Raw genomic sequence first — 27,681 nt, forward strand, 5'->3', positions numbered from 1 at the left:
GCACCCGGAAGTGATCTGTCAGCTGTTGAGCGTTTCCGGCCGGAGTTACTGACCGCGGCTGTTGTGTTGCTGCAGATCCGGACGGGAGACGATGATCCGGAGCGGAGAGGTGGAAACATGTCCTGTCTATGAGCTTGCTAGCGGCCTCTGTACTGAGCAATAGCCGCACAGGCGTCTAATTTATATGCCGTGTTGTCAGCTGTCAGAGCTCTTACCCACTCACCCTCCAACTACAGGTACATGAGCTTTTACCCACTCATCCTCCAACTACAGATACATGTGCTCTTACCCAATCATCCTCCAACTACAGGTACACGTGCTTTTACCCACTCATCCTCCAACTACAGGTACATGTGCTCTTACCCAATCATCCTCCAACTACAGGTACATGTGCTCTTACCCAATCATCCTCCAACTACAGGTACATGTGCTCTTACCCAATCATCCTCCAACTACAGGTACATGTGCTCTTACCCACTCATCCTCCAACTACAGGTACATGTGCTCTTACCCACTCATCCTCCAACTACAGATACATGTGCTCTTACCCACTCATCCTCCAACTACAGATACATGTGCTCTTACCCACTCATCCTCCAACTACAGATACATGTGCTCTTACCCACTCATCCTCCAACTACAGATACATGTGCTCTTACCCACTCATCCTCCAACTACAGATACATGTGCTCTTACCCACTCATCCTCCAACTACAGGTACATGTGCTCTTACCCACTCATCCTCCAACTACAGGTACATGTGCTCTTACCCAATCATCCTCCAACTACAGGTACATGTGCTCTTACCCAATCATCCTCCAACTACAGGTACATGTGCTCTTACCCACTCATCCTCCAACTACAGGTACATGTGCTCTTACCCACTCATCCTCCAACTACAGATACATGTGCTCTTACCCACTCATCCTCCAACTACAGATACATGTGCTCTTACCCACTCATCCTCCAACTACAGGTACATGTGCTCTTACCCACTCATCCTCCAACTACAGATACATGTGCTCTTACCCACTCATCCTCCAACTACAGATACATGTGCTCTTACCCACTCATCCTCCAACTACAGATACATGTGCTCTTACCCACTCATCCTCCAACTACAGATACATGTGCTCTTACCCACTCATCCTCCAACTACAGATACATGTGCTCTTACCCACTCATCCTCCAACTACAGATACATGTGCTCTTACCCACTCATCCTCCAACTACAGATACATGTGCTCTTATCCAATCATCCTCCAACTACAGGTACTACAGGCTGCTCTTACCCGAGCAGCCTACATCTACAAGTATATGTGCTCTTACCCACTCAGCCCCTAACTTACCCACTCTGATTACACTCAATAATGCTCTTACCCATTTAGCTGTAAAATCAGGTACATATACATTATCCTTTGATTCTCTACCAACAGATGATAGTGCCCTTAGCCTCTAATTGCCGGTATAGGTGCTGTTGTTAACTCAGACTAACTACAAGTAACAGTGCATTTATCCTCTCAGCCGCTAACTACAAGTGCAGATGCTCATACCCACTCAACCTCTAACTTCAGTTAACATTGCTCTGACACACAGCCTGTAACTAACACGTACAGGTGCTCTTATCCATTCAGCCTCTAGGTACAGGTGGAATCACCCACTCGGTTTCTGCCAACAGATGACCATGCTTTTACCCAATCGGCCTTTAACTACCGTTATAGATGCTGTTATACGCTCGCCTATAATTACAACTTACAGTGCTCTTATCCGTTCAGTCAGTAACTGTTGAACAGAACCTGCCAGTATGTTTTGGGAGCATCATCCCGTCGTAGTATAAAGCCTGTACAGACCAATAGGATCTTGCAGGCATGTATTATATTAAAAAAAAAAAAAAAAAAAAAACATTATAGGTCTTTCCTGAAAATTGACGACTAGCCCCTAGGTCAGTGGTTCCCTAACAAACTTTTTTGAATCACAGTGCCCTAGAGCACAGGTTCTCAAACTCGGTCCTCAGGACCCCACACGGTGCATGTTTTACAGGTCTCCTCATAGAATCGCAAGTGAAATCATTTGCTCCACCTGTGGACCTTTTAAAATGTGTCAGTGAGTAATTAATACACCTGTGCACCTGCTGGGTTACCTGCAAAACATGCCCTTTGTGGGGTCCTGAGGACCGAGTTTGAGAACCTGTGCCCTAGAGCATCAGAATTATTTGTCACGGCACCCCTAGACCAAAAGTTTTGTATTGAGAAATGTAGAAACAAATATTAAATTAATTGTGTTTATATGTCATCCTTAGGTTCAGTTATGTGTTGTGGGTACAAGGGGGGTGATTCAGACCTGATCACTGCTGTGCGCTTTCGCACAGCGGGCGATCGGCGATTAACTTTACACGGGCAGTACGGATGGTATAATGGTTAGCATTACTGCCTCACAGCACTGAGGTCATGGGTTCGATTCCCACCATGGCCCTAACTGTGTGGAGTTTGTATATCCTCCCCGTACTTGCATGGGTTTCCTTCGGGTGTTCCGGTTTCCTCCCACAATCCAAAAATATACAGGTAGGTTAATTGGCTCCCAACAAAAATTAAACCTAGTGTTAATGTGTTTGTGTATACATGTGATAGGGAATATAGATTGTAATCTCCACTGGGGCAGGGACTGATGTGAATGGGCAAATATTCTCTGTAAAGCGCTGCGGAATATGTGTGCGCTATATAAATAACTGGTAATAATGTGTATGCACCGCAATGCTCATGTGCTTCGGCAAACAACAACATTCATCGCCGGTCAGCAACAGGCTGGTGCGAAAATTCTAATTGCGCAGCCATTTGCGTGCTGATTGACGGGAGGAAGCAGTTTGTGGGTGGTAACTGACCGTTTTCTGGGAGTGTCAGCAAAAACGCAGGCGTGCCCAAGCGTTTTCAGGGAGGGTGTGTGATGTCAGCTCCAGCTTCGATCAGCCCGTTCTGATCGCACTGTAGGGTGCGCACAGACTGCACACAGTGGGAAAACCATTCACTACTGAGTGAGGTGCGAACGGATTTGCAGCTGTCCGCTGACTGAGGGATTTTTAGCAGTTTGGTGTACACATGCGATCACACACTTGCACGGCGAATATACACTCCCTGGCCAGTGACTATCTGATCGCAGGACTACAATTGTAGCAGCCCAGCGAACAGGTGTGAATTAGGACCAAGATTTGCTTCTGTTTGTCCACATATTTTATGATTGAAAGCCACCAGCACTGGTTTGGCCTATTACATTGACCATAAATAATTTGAATTGGTCCTGGACCAGCAACTCAGGGCACCCCTAGGCTAGTAGTGAAGAAACCAAGGGGAAAATTGGTTGGGTGCCACTACGCGTTTTTCATTAACCAGAACTTGGCTGTGCTGGTGACCCTTTAGCACATAGGCACTTGGGGTGAGATCCATCTGCCATAATGTCAACCAGCCCTAGAATGGTCTGTCCAGGGCTTAAATGCCTAGGTAGGCTACTTATCCCAGCTAGCCTGCCAGGCCATGATGGCACTTGGAGAACCACAATTGCCATCCACTGGCACCTGTAGACTATCTGTAGTGTCACTGTTTTTAAGCTTATTAATGGTTCTGAGTACAAATACTTTTCAAATGCCTCTTGATCTGTACAGAGACTAGAAAGTGCAGCGCATTCAGAAATGTTGTCACTCCACCTTATACAGGGAAGTAGTTATGTAACCGGCGGTCTCGCATCACCTCCCCCTACATCCCGCCCCCCTGAGAATCCTGACAGTCAGCATGCCGACTAGCAGGCACTATTCCCACTCGTCCACGACACCCATAGAGTGGGAACAGAACCTGTTGCGGTCACGCCTACCCAACACCTTATATACAGATGGGTCCACGCCTATGCACATGGTTTATTAACATAAACCCTTCATCTATTGTTCTCAGCTGCAATACAATACAGAGTACAACACAGCAGGGGATTAAGTCGTTACAGCAGGGGATTATGGGAGTCATTCCGAGTTGATTGTAGCTGTGCTAAATTTAGCACAGCTACTATCATCTTCCCTGACATGCGGGGGGACGCCCAGCACAGGGCTAGTCCGCCCCACATGCCAGTGGCGGACCCCCCCCCCCAGCACATATACAAAAGCATCGCACAGCGGGCGATGCGTTTGTATTTCAGGAGTAACTCCCGGCCAGCACAGCTCCTGCGCTGCCGTAGTGGCCCGCCCCGCGCCCCCCCCCCCCCCCCCAACGGTCCGGCCACGCCAGCGTTGGCCGGACCGTGCCGCCGATCAGCCCCCTCCCACCCAGCGACCACCTCAGTCTCGGAGGCGATTGCTAGGCTGCGATGACTGCCATGCGCCGGTGCACTGCGGCGCATGCGCGGTCCCGATCGCTGCGCTGCAACAAACTACAGCGAGTGATCGGGTCGGAATGACCCCCTAAATCCGATTGACCAGTCTCAGTTAATCCTATTAAAGGTCAAGATAAACATGGACCCATCTGTAAGTGAATAACATCTATAAACAATATCCTTGGAACCTAATATATATGCAAACATATTGCTTAGCAGAAATGTAGGCCTTACTGTAGTTTAATATCAGGAAATGTGCAAGGAAAAGTGGAAGCAGAGTGTACAGTAGGGGTGGGCAACATGCGGCCCGCGGGCCGGATGCGGCCCGCGAACCGATTCTGCCTGGCCCGCTGTCCCATACCACTGTGCAATGACAAGCGGCCCGGCTGAGCCGCTTGTCATTGCGCTACGAAGCTCCGAGACGCAGCGCCGCTGAGGAAATACCCGGTCTGCTGACCGGGATTTCCTCTGTGACATCAGGCGCTGGGCGGCATAGGGGCGGAGCCACGGCAGGAGAGTGCAGCGGGTAGCAGCAGCGGCTCTGCGCAGCGCAGCGGGCAGCGGATCTGGCAGGGAAGGTGGATAATCTGGGCAGCAGATCTGCCACAGTGAAAAAAACACATCTAAGGTAAAGCTGCTATATGGGTACGGGGGGGGGGGGAGGAGGAGGGCGGAGGGGAGAGGAGGAGGAGGAGGGAGAGTGGAGAGGAGGGGGGTAGAGACTGCTGTATAGGTTCAGGGGAAGGGGTGAAGGGGGGTATTGACTGCTATGTGGGTTCAGGGGTGGGGGAAGGGGGGTAGAGACTACTATATGGGTTTAAGGGAGAGTGGAGCTGTGAATACGATTGATAACAGCATTACACAGGATGCTGTTTGTTTGTTTGTTTGAGCAGTTTTTTATTTTTATTTTTTTTATTACTGGATATGTTTTTTAAGCCAAGTACCCACGGGCCGATTTGGGAGAGATGTGTGCTGAGCGAACCGCTCAGCACACATTTCTCCTGCCGCTCAGCACAGCGCGATCTGTGCGGACCGTGCGGGGGGAGACGAGGGGGGGCGATCACTTCACCCAGCGGGTGAAGTGAGCGACCCGCTAGATTGGCCTGCATGCAATCTAGCAGCAGCGATAGCGATGTGCGGGGCCGCGCATCGCTATCGCTGAGGGGGCTACACACATGGTGTGTGTGTTTTTACAGTTATATATATACATATGTGTATATATATATATATATATATATATATATATATATATATATATATATATATATATATATATATATGTATGTATATAATACTATGTTTTTATAGTTATATATATATATATATATATATATATATAAAATGGATGGAGACAGGCGGCACTCAAGCAGCCTCAAATAGAGTGAAAAAAGCGGTCCGTTTATTGATCCATATTGGATCAATAAACGGACCGCTTTTTTCACTCTATTTGAGTCTGCTTGAGTGCCGCCTGTCTCCATCCATTATATTGAGGATCAGCATTGTTTCTCTAGGAGGGCACTGCAGCACATTGTAGTAATCCCGGCACTCCCTCTCCAAATGGCAATGTGCTGCAGTGCCCTCCTAGAGAAACAATGCTGATCCTCAATATAATGGATGGAGACAGGCGGCACTCAAGCAGACTCAAATAGAGTGAAAAAAGCGGTCCGTTTATTGATCCAATATGGATCAATAAACGGACCGCTTTTTTCACTCTATTTGAGGCTGCTTGAGTGCCGCCTGTCTCCATCCATTATATTGAGGATCAGCATTGTTTCTCTAGGAGGGCACTGCAGCACATTGCCATTTGGAGAGGGAGTGCCGGGATTACTACACTTTGTGTGTGTATATGTATATATATATATATATATATATATATATATATATATATATATATATATATATATATATATATATATATATATATATATATATATATATATATATATAAAAAACTATGGGCCTAATTCAGAACTGATCGCTAGGGTGTGATTTTTGCACTGCTACGATCAGGTAGATCAGGGGGAGGAGGGTAATCGCATGTGCAGGAGAGCTGCAGAAACAGAAGTTTGTGCAGTCTCTGCGCAGCCCAGGACTTACTCTTCCAGTGGGATGATCGGGGCCGGAGCTGACGTCAGAAACCCTCCCTCCAAACGCCTGGTCTCTCCTGCATTTTTCCGTGCACTCCTCTAAACCGGTCAGTTACCACCCACAAACGGCCTCTTTCTGTCAATCACCTTGCGATCGCCTGTACGATCGCTTTGTTCGCACCATCCCATCACTGCCCGACGCTCCCCAGCGCGGCGTACCGACGTGCCTGCGCACTGCAATGCATGCGCAGTTCAGACCCGATCATCTGCTGTGCGAAAATACACAGCTGCGACCGGGTCAGAATTGGGCCCTATAACGGGTCTTATTTTTCAGCAACTGCTGACTAAGAAGCTGATTCAGACCTGATCACTGTGCTGCAAATTTTGCTGTCCTGCGTTCGGGTAGTCGCCGCCCCCAGGGGGAATGTAAATTCACCCGTGCAAGTGTACGATCGTATGTGTACGCAGAGCTGCAAAAATCTACTTTGTGCAGTCTCTGCGCAGCCCAGGACTTACTCCTACAAATATTTGTCATTCATATTAGTCCCCGCCCATGTGTGTGGCCCTCGAACATTCACTGGAAGTGTTAAGCGGCCCCCCAGCTGAAATAATTGCCCACCCCTGGTGTACAGGATCAATATTCACAAGAATACAGCCAGTCCATTCACTTGGAGCAAGTGACTGCACTAGTGCACAACATGCCTCAGTGATCAGGGCCGTTACTAGAGGTGTAACATCGTTGCCACCACGCAGGGTTCCAGGGACAGCACTGTTGCCGTCCCACGGCCCTTGCTTCTGGCTAGCAGAGTGCCTGGAAAGGCGCCCTACAGCCAGGATCGCTGCTGCTGCACCACCAGAGCGTCCTTTAGATGCTCCAGACATGCAGCCTGAGCGGCCGATCCAGTCAGCGTTGCACTTACCGGTGCTACCAGCCCTGTCCCCTCTGGCAATGTGATAATGTCAGGTGCTCAGGGAGTGGGTCGGCTCAGTGCATTTGTGCCCTGTTCTGGCAGTCTCTATGATGTTACTAGTGATTTAACAAGCTGCATTCAAATATTGGTCAGTCAGTATTATGACTGACATTGTATATACAGCATTATTTGTTTATCAGACTACTCACGTTGAACTACCTGCAGCAATATTGGCTAGATCCTTATTGGACATATTAATAAATGTGGCTGGAATATGACTGCAGATGACCTCTATTGGTCACCAGTGATGCCAGAAGATTCCGTTCAGCTTCATTCAATTTGGCCACTAACTGGTGCAGTCAAAATGAACTCTAAGTGTGGGAACACACTAGCACAATCTCGGGAGCAAATCGTCTACATTGTGCAGTGTATACCTGCGATAGAGTGCTCCCTTGAGTCGCATGCAACATCTTCCGGTTGGTCCCGCTGCATGGGCAACTGAGAAATATTGCATGCGACCAGGTAAATTTTAATGAAGGCCCATCCATCGTTCATTAAATCTTCCCTCGTGTGTGCGGGCAATCGGACATGGTCCAGACCGATGGAAATTTGGACAGATTTCCAGTCGTCCTGGTGTGTACCCACCCTAAGGGGTACATTTATTAGAGTGCTGCTTTTTAGAAGTGGAGTTGTTACCCATAGCAACCAATCAGACTCTAGCAATTATCTAGTTGAAGGCGCTAGACAAATAAGTAGATTCTGATTGATTGCTATGGGCACCACCATCTCCACTTATAAAAACCAACACTTTAGTAAATATACCCCTAGACATCTCTGGGGGAGATGTATTAAGCCTGGAGAAGTGATAAATAAGTGATAACAACACAACAGCCAATCATTACAGGTTTGAAAAATGACAAGAGTTGATTGGCTGGTGTGATATAACTTCTTTATCACTTCACCAGGCTTAATACATCTGTCCCTCTGTCCCGTATGTGTTTAGTTTTACAATTTGTGGGTCAGGAGTGTCTCGTAAGACTATTGGTGGCCCCTATCGTATTTCAGATTGTATACAGGTTCCAGTCTGCAAACATGGTTCAGTAACTCCCGCGCTCCTTCCCACTAAGGCAGTTTACTATATAATTGATGTTTTCGCTGCAAGGAATTGTGAAGCACATAACTTTATTATTGTGTGATGAACGCTCACATACTTTAATTAAGCTGAAACCACTAGAATTAATCTGCAATGGATATAATTAATCTGTAATGGATAAAGGCTCACTGAACACCCCTGCACAAATGTCATTAATTGAAGAGGTATTTAAGCAATCTGTATACAGTAACTAGACAATTGTAATGAAACTGCTGACGTTACATTATCAAGTGGAATCTGGCAGAATCTAGTTTTAGCTGTAGCTCCTGTGTAACTTGTTTATCACACCGCATATTGCCTTCCACAAGTTGTATGTTTTGGGTGGTTATATTGTACTTCTTCTTTTTTTTTTTTTTTTATGTAACAGAGCTACCGTTGGTTCATTCTGTTTCTCCTCTGTTTTGCTTTTGGACAGGAGTACCCCGCATGAAGATGTCGGAGAAGACCAGGCATCAGCTTCTTAGCAGCGAATAAGACATATACATTCTTGACATTTAAAGTTTTGTCTTGGAATATATCTCCATATTTTTTATGATCAAATGGAAAGGTGCACTTGTCCCTCTCCCCTGCCCGTTATCATCCTTTTGTGCACCAGTTTAGCTATAGTCCCTTCTGCTGCTCAGATCTCTCACCAAGAAAATCAAACACATGCAGTCCACGTGCATAATGCGTCCTTCCATGCTCAGCTACAGATCACCGCCAACGCTCCAGCACACAGAGATCAGATAGCCAAAGAGGGAAGCAGTACAGTGATCGAGTGCAACCTAAATGCCACCCAGAATGGAGATGTTGTGTGGTTTAATTCCAGAGGACACCCGCTTGGAGAGGTGGAAGGAGGTAGGCTGTTGCATGTTCTTAATATTTCTTGTTTAACATAATACCTTTTTGTTTTGACTTGAGATACGCTATTTGTGTAAATGTAGTTTTCACCATAATTGAATTTTTTTTATTTTTTTTTGTCCTTGCGACCAGAATGTGACCCACCTCTGCGATGCTGTATTAATTAGACATAAATGTATTGAGAGACTGGACTTGTCCTGTAGCTCAGAGCAACGCAGTACATAATTAATATACATACAACTGGCTAAATGGTATATGGCAGAGGTTCCCAAACTCTGTCCTCAAGGCAGCCTAATGTCTAGGATTTAAGGATAACCATGCTTGGGCACAGGTGAATTAGGGGCAGATGTATGAAGCCTGGAGAAGTGATAAAGCAGTGATAAGTGCAAGGTGATAACACACCAGCCAGTGAGGTCCTAACTGTCAATTTACATATTGGAGCTGATTGGCTGGTGCGTTATCACTTATCACCGCTTTATCACTTCTCCAGGCTTAGTACATCTGCCCCTTAATTAGTACCTCAGTCAATTTGATTTAACCATCTGTGCCCACATACCCTCCAACATGTAACACATAAAAATCGGTACACATTAGGAAAGGGGGCGTGGCCGCTGGTAAAGGCCTTTTCCTATACTTTCAATGGAAGTTTGGAGAGCCAAAAATCGGTACAGACCATAAAAAAATAAATAAAAAAAAGGTACTGTACCTGCTAAAAAGGTACAGTTGGAGGGTATGTGCTCAGCCATGGATATCCTTAAAACCTGGACTGGGTGCCTTGTGGACCACATTTGGGAACCTCTTGTATATGCAAAAGCTAGAAAGAAAAATAATAAAACTTTTGGGATTATACATTAAAGCAAAATTAAAATAATTTGAAGGTGGACAACCCCTTTATTTGTGGCAGATTAATTTGCTAATTTTATCACAATTGTTCCTGCTGTAATAGTGTCAAAGTACAGAGTCCATCTCGGGCAGCACAATTCTAGAGACAAACTTCTGGGCTCCCAATTCCCCAGTCTGCTCTGATTAGGGAGGCCAATCCTCGGCCATTTTTTCAATCCCGGCTATCGGGATTGAAAAATGGTCAATCCCGGTATACCCAGGATTGTCTCTTCCCTATGTGGTCGCCCCGCACACATAACTCACCATAGATCGCAGGTGGGTGGATGGGAAACATCATCTTCTCTCTCCCTGCAGCGGGTGATGGCGCAGCGTGACCTCTCACTACACGTCACGTTGCGCTGGGGAGCCGGAAGGAGGAAGCCGGGTAGCGTCTGAGCGTCCTGAGGACGCTCAATGCTGATCCCTCAATCCCTGGGATTGGAGCTTCTAATCCCGGGATTGAATCCCGGCCATTTTTGGCCCTAAATCCCATAGATCCCACCGATCCCGGGATTGGCTTCCCTACTCCTGATCCTTATGCTGTCCATCTGGCATTCATCTTGCTCCTGAAACATTGGTTGCAGGAGCAATCACTCGCACGTTCCTTCTGCCAGTAGTTATTGTATTAGTATTGTGGCGACTGAAAGCCAGCTAATCAGGAATGCATTGCATGATGGACAGAAGGGGAGCCTTGGCTGAGAAAGGATCACACACAGAAGACTGGCTTTTCCATTACTATATGCAAGAACCTACACGGCTAATGCATAGTTATTTATAGTGTTTTTTTGTCTCTGCAGCAACTTACAGTAGAAGACCATAATAAACAGACTAAAGAAGGATGCATAAAGGAGTTGCGTTCCTGTCAAGCTGCAGTTGTGCAGTGGGGTACATACAATATCACGGTAGACGGGATGCCCGCTGCCACTATACCGACAGCAGCTTCCCTTCTGCCGAAATCCCATCAGCGAGATAGCGAACCCCCCTCGCGGGCTTGCTACGCTTGCCACGCATCGGGCGCGGTGGCTTCCTGCGCACACCACAGGTTCTATTCCCACTTGGTTGGTGGCGTGGACCACCAACCGAGAATACCGGGTCATTGTCAGGTTTCCAGAGTGTTTATCGCCAGGTGTCGGGATTCCAGCGTCGGTCTCCTGAACGCTGGGATCCCGACAGCCGGTAAACTGACTGCATCTCTGTGCAATAGCCCGCATCATTTAGCATTGTTGCAATAAGACCGTTCAAAACAATGTTTAAGTTACCGCACAATAATATTCACATTGTTTGTTATCACAGGGTGAAAAATAATCTAGATTTCAGAAAAAGTTAATGTATTCTAGAATCTGGGTTTTTAACCAGTGGTACATGTACTGTAAAGTGTGCATCAGTGTTTTTCTAGTGTCACTTTAAATGTGATCAGTTTAGGGGTTACTGTATAAACAAGCAGGATCTTGGGGGTGCTTGGTAACCATTTAATGTCACATGGGTATATGTTAAAAATGGGGTTGGGTATGCGTGATCGCCAGTCACCATACCGACACCGGGATCCTGGCGGGGAAGGCGAGCGCAACAATCCCCTTGTGGGATCGGTGGCGAGCTGCGCTTACCACAGGTTCTGTTCCCGCTCTGTGGGTGTCGTGTACACCCGCGAGTGGGAATAGTCTCTGTTGGTCGGCATGCCAACTGTCGGGATTATAAAAGGGCGGGATGTAGGGGGAAGTATTGTGACCGGCGGTCTCCTGACCACCAGTCACATAACTACATCCCTTAAAAATGTATAGAAAACCTTTTATAGAAGGAATAGAACATGTTGTACTCTAGAACTCTATATTAATAACACCCCCCTAAAAAGTTAGGTGACAGCAGTGACCTTTACATCTTATTTACTGAACTCCTGGGTCCCCCCCCCCCCCCCATATTTTATCAATATAATATTTTTTCTTTCTTAGCAGTTGTTAGACTGATAAACCCACAATCTTTTGGCTTCCTTGCTATTGTCATTGTACCATCTGCAGTTTTTTCGAGTTCTGGAATGGCCATCTTTTTGTGACAACAAACTTAAGTCTCTTATTTTTTCTTTAAATAATACAGGAGGGAAATGGCTGATCTCCTCCAGTGGAGCCCTAAATATTACCAGTGTGACCTTCGCTGATCGTGGAAGGTACACGTGTATGTGTCCAAATGGGAATAACACCTCCTTCTATACAGTTACTCTCCGGGTGACTTTCACTTCCGGAGACATGGGAATTTACTACATGATTGTCTGCTTGGTAACCTTCACTATCACCCTGATCCTCAACATCACTCGACTCTGCATGATGAGCAGCCATCTGCGGAAGACGGAGAAAGCCATAAATGAGTTCTTCCGCACAGAGGGGGCTGAGAAGCTACAGAAAGCTTTCGAGATAGCTAAACGCATCCCAATTATCACCTCTACCAAGACTCTGGAACTGGCCAAAGTGACTCAGTTCAAAACCATGGAGTTTGCACGTTACATTGAAGAGCTGGCCAGAAGTATTCCGCTGCCCCCTCTTATCTTTAACTGCAGGGCTTTTATGGAGGAAATGTTTGAGGCTGTGAGGTTGGATGACCCGGACCTGGTTGAAAAGGACCACGTGGCAGGAATCTACACTATCAGTCCAAATATGGCTCGGAGTGGATCTCCCGGTGGTGACTCAGAAGACAGCTCAGTCCAAGGGCAGGAAATAGCAGTCAATGTGTCTGTTCATCCTCAATTTGAGACTCAGAGTATAAACACCAACAACTCTCAAGAGTGTGGTCCCATAGCGTGTCCTGAGGAGGTTATTTCCATAATGGAGCAGGAAAGGCCACCAGAGGTCATGGTTTGACTATCTTAAACTCTTTACAAACCTGTGAATTTTTCATTCCACCATCATATGTCTCATTGATACTTACTTGTGCCAAGTCACTTTGTTGTACAATTATGTTTTTTATAACTATGCGATCGAAGAGATCATTCTTGAATGGTAGGTATTGTCGTGAATTGTGCATAAACTGATGGATCAGATTTTCTATTTTCTCTGTACCATAGAACCCTCCAAGCAGCGTTAAAAGATCTTCCTCCTACAGATGACTAATTTACAGATGTGTCCTCATACATCTTGCCTCAATACACCATGCGACACGAGATGACTAGCGTGAGTGAGCTGGCAGCTCTGCTAATGTCAGGTGTCTTGGTTTTGCCGAGAATGCGCCACTGTGCGAATAAGATGCACAAGCAGCTTATGCTGGTTAAAATAATATGCAGTGTGTCTATATTCTGTGTGTGACCGTACTGTGTCTGCATAGAAAATAGTGATTTCTAGGGAAACACTGTAATGTAGCATTTCGTATGCAGATACAGCCGCAGTCGCACTGCTGATGGTCGGCGCTTCAGAGTCGCACCACGGCATAGCATGACTAGAATGGCTGTTTAATGTGACTGCAGCAAGGATGTAGGAGGACACATCTGTATTATCTTTATGCCCTATTGAAAACTTTTACTTTGCATCTTTAATACATTAACTGTTGGTGTTTTTTATTCCTGATCTAATGCATCAGTTGTTCATTATTCTGATCACCCTTGGATTTGACACATAGCTGCTTTCTGGAAGAACTGTTCTCAATGCAGGGAAACCAGCAGTGTCTGTCATATCAAAGGGAACAAGTAAAATAAACAGAAAATCTGCTTGATTATTTAAAAAGCACAGAATGAGGTCCAATAGATAAGTGAGAAATCAGTGATTTGGAAGTAGGCAATAATAGCGCCACTTGATAGGGATTGGCCAGGAGGTATTTGAGAGGTAGCTGTTGCAGGCCGGAGAGGGTGGCTAGTGAAAGGGTGCAGCTTTCAAGTGTTTCCAGTGCTCTTTAATCGTTAAGTACAATATGGGTTTTAACACTGCATGGGGATGTACAGCCCCTTTTAAGGTAACAGAATACATTTCTGTAATACTGAAAATCAAAATGGATATTTTTTCTTTTCTTTTTTCTTTTAAATTCTGGCTGATGCAATTGGGTTTCGATGTAAACCTCTACCAGATGCCCTGAGGGTCAGGATGCCAGAACAGATGTGAATTGGAGCCTTGTATGTACATATACACAGTAGCAATGGAGAAGCTCCTGGGAATATTGACTATATACAATTTCTTCACCATCTGTCACTAATACATACTGTAGGTTGAATATTACAGTTCAGCAAATGTAGGCGACAGGTCCACTTTTACATTGGTGAGGCGGTCATCACAGTATTTATATGGGTAATTAACAGCCAATTCAGCAGAAAGAAAAAAGACTGCAACATTTATAGAGGGCAATTCAGTTTGGTCGATGGCCATTAAGTGGCGTCTGGATGGCGCAGGAAGAGCTGTAAAGCCGGCACCTCGCCTGAAGTTTTCTCTTGAGCCTCAGATGTGAAACAAACAATGTGGCCCATAACGTAATTCTCGGTGATGTGCGCGCAGCGCTGAAAACTGGTTGGTTTTTAAACTTCTTTTAAATCGGTGCTGTTTTTAATGTAGATGGGGCACATCAATCCTTGTCTATATTAGAGTAACACTTTCCATTATATCGTAGATGGATTATCTACAGTTATCGATGTACCAAAGAATGTTGCTTACATGACCAAATTCGCATAAACAGAGCTGCTCATTTCTCTGACATTGGGCCTAATTCAGACCTGAGTGCTGCTGTGCGTTTTCGACTGCCATCTCAGCCCTGCGATCGCCTCTGCCTGATTGACAGGCAGCGCCAGTCACTGGCCGCCGTTTTAGGGGCACGGGCTGGGAAACGCAGGCGTGACCGGACCGTGGAGGGCGGGCCGCTGCGGCCGCGTGACGGATAGCGACGAGTAGCTCCCTGCCAGCGCGCTGTGCAATGCTTTTGTACTTGTGCGGCGGAGTAGGGCCTGACATGCGGGGTGGACTAGCCCTGTGCTGGGCGTCCCCCCGCATGTCAGGGAAGCTGAACGTAGATGTGCTAAATTTAGCACATGTACGATCAAGTCTGAATTAGACCCATTGTGCAATCCGCAGCTACTCCCAGTCTGAAGAAATAATGAGCAGGCAACATTATAATGTAGCATGCTTTTCTGGCCACTTGCCCCTTTCTGTGCTCTCCGTCCTCCTGCGGTTTAATGCTGTCATTGTGCTAGACACCACTGTGTCAGGCTGGTGAAAGTTGCATTAGGTAAAAAAAACATGCTGCTTACAGTTCCTAGCGCAGGTGGACAGGCAAATGAGAATTCGCAGTGCATGCTGTTAGTTTGATGTTACAGAAGTAATTTTGTAAGCTGTTTAATCATGTTTTGTATCAGACACCTGTGAATGCTGTATTTGTCAGGAATAGACACGATTACATTCCTATCTGTGAAACCCAGACTAATTTATATTCCATCTATTTATTCCAGAATGACAGGAGGGAGGGGGGGTCTTTACAACTGCAGCAGCTGTTTATGGATGGTGTGGTTTGACCACAGACGGTGATATAGACCCCCTCCCTGCCTTTTCAATGTATGTGTGTCTGCACTGATCGTTTGAAATGATTATGCCCTGCAGTTCTCATTTCCATCAGTGGCAGCATTATGCTGGCAAGTTTGTGCTCTGACTGCTAAATCATGCAGCAGCCCAGCGGTTTACAAGGTGTATCTATCTTGCTGTCTGTCTGTCTATCATTCCAATTTAATATATTTGCAACCTTAAGTCCAAAGCGTGTTTGGCCAAATAATAAATAAAGATGGAGCTCAGGGTCAGAGACGGTTCATGGAAAAAATAATTATACATGTTCTCTACTAACGAGGAGTAATTTAATTGCACAGAATGTTTTCCTCCCCTGGCAGGGTTTGTTCTTCTAAAGGTGCGTGTTACTGATTCAGAAGAAAATTGTACATGGCCACCTGAGTACGTGGTTGCACCTGTAGATTATTCTCCTTGTAAATGCTCCAGTACTGCAGTCTGTATTGAGAAATATCACAATACGAGAGGCCTGAAAACAACCTGATTCTTAAAAAAGTTTAATTATCGAGAAAGTTCAGAAGGTGACCATATGGAGTGGCCAATAGGGGCAATCTGTGGCCATCTTCTCATAGGTCCGTACACATGGCACGGTGTCACTGAACGACACATCGTGCCTGTTGGGGGGGGGGGGGTGGACGCCATCAGCAAGTTGCTTGCACACTTACCGATGCCAGCAGCGACGAACGGTGGCGGGGGGAGGGAGCGGGGGCCACGCTGCATTCGGCAGCATGGCATCGCTAACGACAGCCCCAGATATTCTTGCATGTTTAGAAGATCTGGGGCTGCCATCCCGCGGGTGCACACATCGCCATCAGTATCGGGCATACACACGGAACGATGTACACGGTGTGTCATTCCAAATGATCGGGAATGCCCACATCGTGGCTCTAATCGTTCCCTGTGTACCCACCTTAATTCAGATCCCGAAGGATGCAAAGTACGAATATCCGGTACTTCGCGCATATGCTGGTCCCATATTCCATCCAAGGATGAAGCACTCGATTACAAATGGCTGCAGGAAAGGTCCACTTATACCAGACGCATTACCATATTAGTGCATCACTAAAGCTTCCAAGTAAGCAGCAGCGATGCAAATCCAACCACAAGTGAATTAGGCCCAAAATTCCTAAACCTGCACAGTAATCGTAAATGCACAAATACGTCCTGATGACGATGGGAGTAGTTATATTGCAGTTAGGGTTTTAGTTATGTGCTGGCCTGCAGAATAGACTACATGCAGTCAGCGCAAGGTGGAGGAGGAGAGGAAGCAAACAATGCATGAATCGCATAGACCAAGATAAGACGAAAATAAATATTATGTTTAAAGATAGTGAAGTTTTGATTTAACCCCCCCATTAATTATCTATGTCACGTTTGTAGAACTCATCCGTTCAACCACCAAATACCAAAAGGAGGTATTCCTCCCCAGGATCCCCTCTCTTACTTGAAGCTAACATTAGCCAATAGGCCTCCTTCATCCTCTGTTCTAAAGTTAGGGCACAGGAGTTGTCTAAAGCTGGGTATACACTGGCACGATGGGCATTTGCGCCAACATAGGAACTACTGCCTGTCAGCAGTGATTGCCCATACACACTGGCGCGATGTTAATGCAGGATGCCAGGAATACTGCTGCACATATAACTTAGCAATATCTCTAATGATCGTGGGCATCCGCATATCACCTGTACACACTTGGGGTTATTCAGAGTTGGTCGCAGTTTTTGCTATATTAGCAAAAGCTGCTACCAATAAAATTGCATGTTGGGGGCCACCCAGCACAGGGCTAAGGACGCCCAGTGATGCGATTGCAGTTCAATTGTAATTGCATTGCAAAAACATCCAAGAGGTTGACCCCTGCGTATGCAGACTCACCGCCATCATGTTTCAGATCGCAGGAAGCGCAGGCGACGTCATCTGCCCCCACCCCCGAAAACGGCAATGACATGCCTGAATTTCCTGGTCCCCCTCCCTAACGCCGTGTCTCCGCCCCCGAACGTCCGCCTCCTGTCATTCATAATGCAATTGCGTCCTTACGGCATACGGTCACATAATGACTATGCGCACCCGCGCGCTCCGGCAGTTTGCATCCATCCCTGAGTAAGGTCCACTGATCGATGTAGGCAATATGTTGTGCCAACATCGCTCCAGTTTGCACCCAGCTTTAATGTGTAACTTCTTTTAAACTACTTTGGAACTCTGCCATGTCTGCATGTGGATGGTATAGCGCCACCTATAGTGCAGTATAAAAATAAGCACCTTCACCCAACATACTGTTATCTGAGTTTCTATACGAATACATTGGCAGGCATGATTCACTTTATCCTGTAGATTTATCCTAACTGTGTAAAACGTTCTTAGCTGTCATTGTGAAGGAACCGTGATTACAGTATTACAGATTATTTTCTTATGCATTGTTTTTGTTGCTTGTTACTGTCTGACACTCATGTAGTGCATCTATAATGAATCATGCGTTATCTGGAGTCGTTTCTTCTTGTATTTTTCTGGTTTCTTATAGAATATGTTAGGACTTTCATGAAGTGATTTATTAAAGACGAAAAATCCTTTCATTTAATTTTTATAGGGATTAAATACATATTTAAAGTGATATATCTGTGTAACGTGCATTTTTATCTTTGAAACTTAAATAGCAGTCACGTATTCCATTATTTTCTTCCCAACATTAAATAAACGGTAACTATAGAATAATGATTGTACGCAAAAATCACACACAAAACATATTGGAGCTCATCTCTCTAGAGATGGATGCAAGCCTTGTTTCTCTGACGTCCTAAGTGGATGCTGGGGACTCCGTCAGGACCATGGGGAATAGCGGCTCCGCAGGAGACAGGGCACAAAAGTAAAAGCTTTAGGATCAGGTGGTGTGCACTGGCTCCTCCCCCCATGACCCTCCTCCAAGCCTCAGTTAGATTTTTGTGCCCGGCCGAGAAGGGTGCAATCTAGGTGGCTCTCCTAAAGAGCTGCTTAGAGTAAAAGTTTTGTTAGGTTTTTTTATTTTCAGTGAGTCCTGCTGGCAACAGGCTCACTGCAACGAGGGACTTAGGGGAGAAGAAGTGAACTCACCTGCGTGCAGGATGGATTGGCTTCTTAGGCTACTGGACACCATTAGCTCCAGAGGGAGTCGGAACACAGGTCTCACCCTGGGGTTCGTCCCGGAGCCGCGCCGCCGACCCCCTTGCAGATGCCGAAAAGTGAAGAGGTCCAGAAACCGGCGGCAGAAGACTTTTCAGTCTTCATAAGGTAGCGCACAGCACTGCAGCTGTGCGCCATTGTTGTCAGCACACTTCATAGCAGCGGTCACTGAGGGTGCAGGGCGTTGGGGGGGGCGCCCTGGGCAGCAAGGATAGTACCTTATTCTGGCTAAAAATACATCACATATAGCCCCTGGGGGCTATATGGATGTATTTAACCCCTGCCAGGTCTCAGAAAAACGGGAGAAGAAGCCCGCCGAAAAGGGGGCGGGGCCTATTCTCCTCAGCACACAGCGCCATTTTCCCTCACAGAAATGCTGGTGGGAAGGCTCCCAGGCTCTCCCCTGCACTGCACTACAGAAACAGGGTTAAAACAGAGAGGGGGGGCACTTATTTGGCGATATGACTATATATATATATTAAAATGCTATAAGGGAAAAACACTTATATAAAGGTTGTCCCTGTATAATTATAGCGTTTTTGGTGTGTGCTGGCAAACTCTCCCTCTGTCTCCCCAAAGGGCTAGTGGGGTCCTGTCCTCTATCAGAGCATTCCCTGTGTGTGTGCTGTGTCGGTACGTGTGTGTCGACATGTATGAGGACGATGTTGGTGAGGAGGCGGAGCAATTGCCTGTAATGGTGATGTCACTCTCTAGGGAGTCGACACCGGAATGGATGGCTTATTTAAGGAATTACGTGATAATGTCAACACGCTGCAAGGTCGGTTGACGACATGAGACGGCCGGCAAACCAATTAGTACCTGTCCAGGCGTCTCAAACACCGTCAGGGGCGTTAAAACGTCCTTTTACCTCAGTCGGTCGACACAGACACGGACACTGACTCCAGTGTCGACGGTGAAGAAACAAACGTATTTTCCTTTAGGGCCACACGTTACTTGTTAAGGGCAATGAAGGAGATGTTACATATTTCTGATACTACAAGTACCACAAAAAAGGGTATTATGTGGAGTGTGAAAAAACTACATGTGGTTTTTCCTGAATCAGATAAATTAAATGAAGTGTGTGATGATGCGTGGGTTTCCCCCGATAGAAAATTATTGGCGGTATACCCTTTCCCGCCAGAAGTTATGGCGCGTTGGGAAACACCCCTTAGGGTGGATAAGGCGCTCACACGCTTATCAAAACAAGTGGCGTTACCGTCTCCAGATACGGCCGCCCTCAAGGAGCCAACTGATAGGAGGCTGGAAAATATCCTAAAAAGTATATACACACATACTGGTGTTATACTGCGACCAGCGATCGCCTCAGCCTGGATGGGCAGCGCTGGGGTGGCTTGGTCGGATTCCCTGACTGGAAATATTGATACCCTTGACAGGGACAGTATTTTATTGACTATAGAGCATTTAAAGGATGCATTTCTATATATGCGAGATGCACAGAGGGATATTTGCACTCTGGCATCAAGAGTAAGTGCGATGTCCATATCTGCCAGAAGATGTTTATGGACACGACAGTGGTCAGGTGATGCAGATTCCAAACGGCACATGGAAGTATTGCCGTATAAAGGGAAGGAGTTATTTGGGGTCGGTCCATCGGATCTGGTGGCCACGGCAACAGCTGGAAAATCCACCTTTTTTACCCCAAGTCACATCTCAGCAGAAAAAGACATCGTCTTTTCAGCCTCAGTCCTTTCGTCCCCATAAGGGAAGAAGACTGCAGCAGGCAGCCCATTCCCAGGAACAGAAGCCTTCCACCGCTTCTGCCAAGTCCTCAGCATGACGCTGGGGCCGTACAAACAGGTGCGGTGGGGGGTCGTCTCAAGAGTTTCAGCACGCAGTGGGCTTACTCGCAAGTGGACCCCTGGATCCTACAAGTAGTATCCCAGGGGTACAGATTGGAAATTCGAGACGTCTTCCCCTCGCAGGTTCCTGAAGTTTGCTTTACCAACGTCTCCCTCCGACAGGGAGGCAGTATTGGAAACAATTCACAAGCTGTATTCCCAGCAGGTGATATTCAAAGTACCCCTCCTACAACAAGGAAAGGGGTATTATTCCACACTATATTGTGGTACTGAAGCCAGACGGCTCGGTGAGACCTATTCTAAATCTGAAATATTTGAACACTTACATACAAAGGTTCAAATCAAGATGGAGTCACTCAGAGCAGTGATAGCGAACCAGGAAGAAGGGGACTATATGGTGTCCCTGGACATCAAGGATGCTTACCTCCAGGTCCCAATTTGCCCTTCTCACCAAGGGTACCTCAGGTTCGTGGTACAAAACTGTCACTATCAGTTTCAGACGCTGCCGTTTGGATTGTCCACGGCACCCCGGGTCTTTACCAAGGTAATGGCCGAAATGATGATTCTTCTTCAAAGAAAAGGCGTCTTAATTATCCCTTACTTGGACGATCTCCTGATAAGGGCAAGGTCCAGAGAACAGTTGGAGGTCGGAGTAACACTATCTCAAGTAGTTCTACGACAGCACGGGTGGATTCTAAATATTCCAAAACCGCAGCTGTCTCCGACGACACGTCTGCTGTTCCTAGGGATGATTCTGGACACAGTCCAGAAAAAGGTGTTTCTCCCGGAGGAGAAAGCCAGGGAGTTATCCGAGCTAGTCAGGAACCTCCTAAAACCAGGAAAAGTGTCAGTGCATCATTGCACAAGGGTCCTGGGAAAAATGGTGGCTTCTTACGAAGCGATTCCATTCGGCAGATTTCACGCAAGAACTTTTCAGTGGGATCTGCTGGGAAAATGGTCCGGATCGCATCTTCAGATGCATCAGCGGATAACCCTGTCTCCAAGGACAAGGGTGTCTCTTCTGTGGTGGCTGCAGAGTGCTCATCTACTAAAGGGCCACAGATTCGGCATTCAGGACTGGGTCCTGGTGACCACGGATGCCAGCCTAAAAGGCTGGGGAGCAGTCACACAAGGAAAAAATTTCCAGGGAGTGTGATCAAGTCTGGAGACTTCTCTCCACATAAATATACTGGAGCTAAGAGCAATTTACAATGCTCTAAGCTTAGCAAGACCTCTGCTTCAAGGTCAGCCGGTATTGATCCAGTGGGACAACATCACGGCAGTCGCCTACGTAAACAGACAGGGCGGCACAAGAAGCAGGAGGACAATGGCAGAAACTGCAAGGATTCTTCGCTGGGCGGAAAATCATGTGATAGCACTGTCAGCAGTGTTCATTCCGGGAGTGGACAACTGGGAAGCAGACTTCCTCAGCACGACCTCCACCCGGGAGAGTGGGGACTTCATCGGGAAGTCTTCCACATGATTGTGAACCGTTGGGAAAGACCAAAGGTGGACATGATGGCGTCCCGCCTGAACAAAAAACTGGACAGGTATTGCGCCAGGTCAAGAGACCCTCAGGCAATAGCTGTGGACGTTCTGGTAACACCGTGGGTGTACCAGTCGGTATATGTGTTCCCTCCTCTGCTTCTCATACCTAAGGTACTGAGAATTATAAGACGTAGAGGAGTAAGAACTATACTCGTGGCTCCGGATTGGCCAAGAAGGACTTGGTACCCGGAACTTCAAGAGATGCTCACAGAGGACTCATGGCCTCTGCCGCTAAGAAGGGACTTGCTTCAGCAAGTACCATGTCTGTTCCAAGACTTACCGCGGCTGCGTTTGACGGCATGGCGGTTGAACGCCGGATCCTAAGGGAAAAAGGCATTCCGGAAGAGGTCATTCCTACCCTGGTCAAAGCCAGAAAGGAGGTGACCGCACAACATTATCACCACATGTGGCGAAAATATGTTGCGTGGTGTAAGGCCAGGAAGGCCCCACGAAGAAATTTCAACTCGGTCGATTCCTGCATTTCCTGCAAACAGGAGTGTCTATGGGCCTCAAATTGGGGTCCATTAAGGTTCAAATTTCGGCCCTGTCGATTTTCTTCCAGAAAGAATTGGCTTCAGTTCCTGAAGTCCAGAAGTTTGTCAAGGGAGTACTGCATATACAACCCCCTTTTGTGCCTCCAGTGGCACTGTGGGATCTCAACGTAGTTCTGGGATTCCTCAAATCACATTGGTTTAAACCGCTCAAATCTGTGGTTTTGAAATGTCTCACATGGAAAGTGACCATGATGTTGGCCCTGGCCTCGGCCAGGCGAGTGTCAGAATTGGCGGCTTTGTCTCACAAAAGCCCATATCTGATTGTCCATTCGGACAGGGCAGAGCTGCGGACTCGTCCCCAGTTTCTCCCTAAGGTGGTGTCAGCGTTTCACCTGAACCAGCTTATTGTGGTACCTGCGGCTACTAGGGACTTGGAGGACTCCAAGTTGCTAGATGTTGTCAGGGCCCTGAAAATATAGGTTTCCAGGACGGTTGGAGTCAGGAAAACTGACTTGCTGTTATCCTGTATGCACCCAACAAACTGGGTGCTCTTGCTTCTAAGCAGACGATTGCTAGTTGGATGTGTAGTACAATTCAGCTTGCACATTCTGTGGCAGGCCTGCCACAGCCAAAATATGTAAATGCCCATTCCACAAGGAAGGTGGGCTCATCTTGGGCGGCTGCCCGAGGGGTCTCGGCTTTACAACTTTGCCGAGCTGCTACTTGGTCAGGGGCACACCCTGGCTGAGGAGGACCTGGAGTTCTCTCACTCGGTGCTGCAGAGTCATCCGCACTCTCCCGCCCGTTTGGGAGCTTTGGTATAATCCCCATGGTCCTGACGGAGTCCCCAGCATCCACTTAGGACGTCAGAGAAAATAAGATTTTACTTACCGATAATTCTATTTCTCGTAGTCCGTAGTGGATGCTGGGCGCCCATCCCAAGTGCGGATTGTCTGCAATACTTGTACATAGTTATTGTTACAAAAATCGGGTTATTATTGTTGTGAGCCATCTTTTCAGAGGCTCCGCTGTTATCATGCTGTTAACTGGGTTCAGATCACAGGTTGTACAGTGTGATTGGTGTGGCTGGTATGAGTCTTACCCGGGATTCAAAATCCTTCCTTATTGTGTACGCTCGTCCGGGCACAGTATCCTAACTGAGGCTTGGAGGAGGGTCATGGGGGGAGGAGCCAGTGCACACCACCTGATCCTAAAGCTTTTACTTTTGTGCCCTGTCTCCTGCGGAGCCGCTATTCCCCATGGTCCTGACGGAGTCCCCAGCATCCACTACGGACTACGAGAAATAGAATTATCGGTAAGTAAATTCTTATTTTTTCCTTTAGTGTAAAATCTGTATGTTTGTGCTGCGAATGTACAGCACCATGTGCATCCCTGTAGCTCAGGGATAGGGAACCTTCGGCCATCCAGCTGTTGTTGAACTACACATACCAGCATGCCTTGCTACAGTTTTGCTATTTGGCCATGCTAAAACTGTTGCAGGGCATGCTGGGATGTGTAGTTCAACAACAGCTGGAGGGCTGAAGGTTCCACATCCCTGCTGTGGCTAAAGGGATCATTTATCAACGAGTGATAAAACTCATTGTGATTAATAAAACTTGTTGCGTATATTTACTAAAGTGCGGGTATTTAGAAGTGGAGATGTTGCCCGTAGCAACTAATTCAGATTCTACTATTTATCTAGCACCTTCTAGAAGATAATAGCTAGAATCTGATTGGTTGCTATGGGCAACATCTTAACTAAAAAAAAAACCTGCGCTTTAGTAAATAGATACCCTTGTGTCTGAAGAAGTGTTTCGCTGCCCCATTCCCCAGAGAACACTTACAGGGTATGTTTTCCCTATCTCCTTGTCTAAGACTCCTAGAGCTAACCACTACTGAGCTGCTAACACAAAGGGGGGCCTGTGAAAGAGATGCGGGGTTAGGCATTTGTGGAACATGCTGCTGGGTGCACGCCAGGAAGACACATGAGCCTTGTGGGGAATATGCTGCTGGGGTGGGGGGGCAAGTCAGGAAGACAATGGGGGGAGGTGGAGAGCATGCTGCTGGGGGCACTGGGAGGCATGTGTGGAGCATGCTGCTGTGTAGGGGACATGTCCGGAAGACACTGGGGTATGTGGAGAACACTGGAGGGCATGTCAGAAATAAGCTAGGAGCGCATAAAGGAACCTTGATGAAGATTCTAAGGGTGTGAAACACGCTGCTGTGAAGGGGGCATGTCAGACAGCTGCAGAGGGTATTTGGGGCACATGGGTGACACACTTCTGTCGAATGGGAATGTCGGGGAGACACTGGGGCACACAAGTGCGCATGTGGGGAAAACATTGCTGTGGAGGGGGAATAGCAGACATGGCATGAGGGTAACGCTATTGTCAAGGAGACACTGGGGCACACAAGGGGCATGTGGGAAAACACTGCTGTGGAAGGGCACATGCTCTCATTTGCAACTGGGCCCACCACTTGCTAGTTCCACCACTGCCCACAGTGTTTGGCAAAACATATAGCTCTGCAGCATGGGACTATGCTCCCAGGTGCAGCCGCTCTGCAGGGGTTACCATTATTGAATTGCCAAAGTCATGAGACATTAATGAACATTGAGGAGCGTCATCAAATCTTGGAAAGAGATAAAAGTACCAACCAATCAGCATCTAACTCTCATTTTACAAGCTGTGCAAGAAAAATGTCAGATTCTGATTGGTTGATATGAGCAACTTATCCACTTTCTTTGATCAATCTCCCTCATTGTCCCCCTCTGTCTACCATAACGGACGTTAATGTGTGCAGCTGGATATCACGTCTGGCGGCACACTGGGGTAAATGTATTATAGAGGTACGGATCGTGCCGATTTAACACTTCCTGCTTTGCCTCGAAGAAGGAAGCATCTGTATAAACATCTGTCTGCCGAAGCTAGGGGGTGAAAACTTCGCCCTCCGCAATGCCCCCTTGAGCACACAGTGCATCAGCTTAGTGCAGATGTGCTGTGTCTGCCTGCCCGGCCAGCTCCACTGCACAGGTCCGTGATCTAGCTACTCACGCGTCATCACTCATGATGCTGACAATTCATACATTGACCCCACATATTGGCACATTCATGCATGCGGGAGAAGTGGTATAGGGGGTCATTCTGACCCGATCGCACGCTGCAGTTTATCGCAGCGGTGTGATCGGGTCAGAACTGAGCATGCACTGCTGACGCTTGCCAGACGGCGGAAGTCCGTCGGGCCGCTATGATCGCCTCTGCCTGATTTACAGGCAGAGGTGGTCGCTAGGCAGAACGGCAGCGTTTGGCCGCCATTTCGTAGGTGCTTTCCGGCCAACGCAGGCGTGGCCGGACCGAACGGGGGGCTGGCTGCAGCAGCTGCGTGACGTCACACGCAGCCGCTACGATGAGTGGCTCTTGGCCAGCACGCTAAAGCTGCGCTGGTCGGGAGATACTCTTGAACTGCAAAGGCATCACCGCTGTGTGATGTCTGTGCACTTCTGCGGGGGGGGGCTGGCACTGACATTCGGGGCGGACTAGCCCTGTGCTGGGCGTCCCCCCGCATGTGTGTGAATGATCGTAGATGTGCTAAATTTAGCACAGCTACGATCATCTCTGAATGACCCCCATAGTGCACATAACATGTGCTGATAGCGCTTCTCCCCCATAACGACGGATGATACATTTACCACACCGTGAGGAATAGAATATTCCCCACTTAGTGTAGGGCATTGGTGTGGCTCTGGCAGTGACAGAGCTCCTATGTGCCCTTCTTCTGCCCATGGAAATCTGTAGCTTTCTGTGCTTAATTTCCTGAAGTCAGACTCCTTATTCAGCTGGAGTAACATAAGGATTGGGAATACACATAGAGAAATGCGTTACTTTATCTTGTTCACAAAGGTATGCAGGAGGTGACAGGCTGATGAATTGTCTGGGAGTCCAAGTCACAAATAAGGAGATTTATGGTAAGAACTTATCTTTGTTAAATCTCTTTCTGTGAGGTACACTGGATTCCACAAGGAATAACATCGTGGTGTAGAGTAGGATCTTGATCCGAAGCACCAACAGGCTAAAAGCTTTGACTGTTCCCAAGATGCTCAGCACCGCCTCCTCTATAACCCCGCCTCCGTGCACAGGAGCTCAGTTTTGTTAACCAGTCCAATGCAGTAGCAGGTAAAAGAGATAACAACCGTTAGTAGCCACGTACACCACATTCTCACGACAGGAGAAGGTTTCAGCAGCTAATGCCATACAAACCCAAAGAAGCTAAGTGCGACAGGGTGGGTGCCCTGTGGAATCCAGTGTACCTCGCAGAAAGAGATTTAACAAAAGGTAAGTTCTTACCATAAATCTCCTTTTCTGCAGCGGGGTACACTGTATTCCACAGAGAATAACATCTGGGATGTCCTAAAGCAGTTCCTTATGGGAGGGACGCACTGTAGCGGGCATAAGAACCTGGTGTCTAAAGGAAGCATCCTGGGAGGCGGAAGTATCGAAGGCATAGAACCTTATGAATGTGTTCACTGAGGACCACGTAGCCGCCTTGCACAATTGTTCAAGGGTAGCACCACGGCAGGCCGCCCAAGAAGGTCTAAAAGACCGAGTAGAATGGGATGTGATGGTAGCAGGGGCTGGAAGGCCAGCCTGTACATAAGCATGTGCAATCACCATTCTAATCCATCTGGCCAAGGTCTGCTTGTTAGCAGGCCAGCCACGTTTGTGAAAACCAAACAGTACAAAGAGAGAATCAGACTTCCTAACGGAAGTTGTCCTCTTCACATAGATACGGAGAGCCCGTACCACATCCAAAGACCGCTTTTTGGAGGATAAATCCGGAGAGAGAGACAAAGGCCGGAACCACAATCTCCTGGTTAAGGTGGAAAGAAGACACCACCTTAGGTAGATAACCAGGGTGCGTTCGAAGAACCGCCTGGTCATGG

The 27,681-nt window shown here is 47.2% G+C and overlaps 1 protein-coding gene across 1 annotated transcript; it reads left to right on the forward strand.

The window, feature by feature from the left end:
- Positions 1-145: 145 nt before the first annotated feature.
- MFAP3 (microfibril associated protein 3) lies at positions 146-18,335 on the forward strand. Its single transcript, XM_063928355.1, has 3 exons — positions 146-236; positions 8,914-9,335; positions 12,309-18,335. The coding sequence occupies exons 2-3, from the start codon at positions 9,038-9,040 to the stop codon at positions 13,064-13,066; spliced, it is 1,056 nt and encodes a 351-aa protein (XP_063784425.1). The 5' UTR covers positions 146-236; positions 8,914-9,037; the 3' UTR covers positions 13,067-18,335.
- The last annotated feature ends 9,346 nt before the right edge of the window (positions 18,336-27,681 follow it).

The sequence above is a fragment of the Pseudophryne corroboree genome, chromosome 6, assembly GCF_028390025.1.
Source record: "Pseudophryne corroboree isolate aPseCor3 chromosome 6, aPseCor3.hap2, whole genome shotgun sequence".
NCBI classification, from domain to species: Eukaryota; Metazoa; Chordata; class Amphibia; order Anura; family Myobatrachidae; genus Pseudophryne; species Pseudophryne corroboree.

What these genes read in the sequence shown, in the direction of transcription:
- MFAP3 (XM_063928355.1), top strand. Translation starts at nt 9,038, where the DNA reads ATGGAAAGGTGCACTTGTCCCTCTCCCCTGCCCGTTATCATCCTTTTG. An exon ending in GCTTGGAGAGGTGGAAGGAG is followed by an intron (nt 9,336 to 12,308) that starts GTAGGCTGTTGC and finishes TAAATAATACAG; the next exon opens with GAGGGAAATGGCTGATCTCC.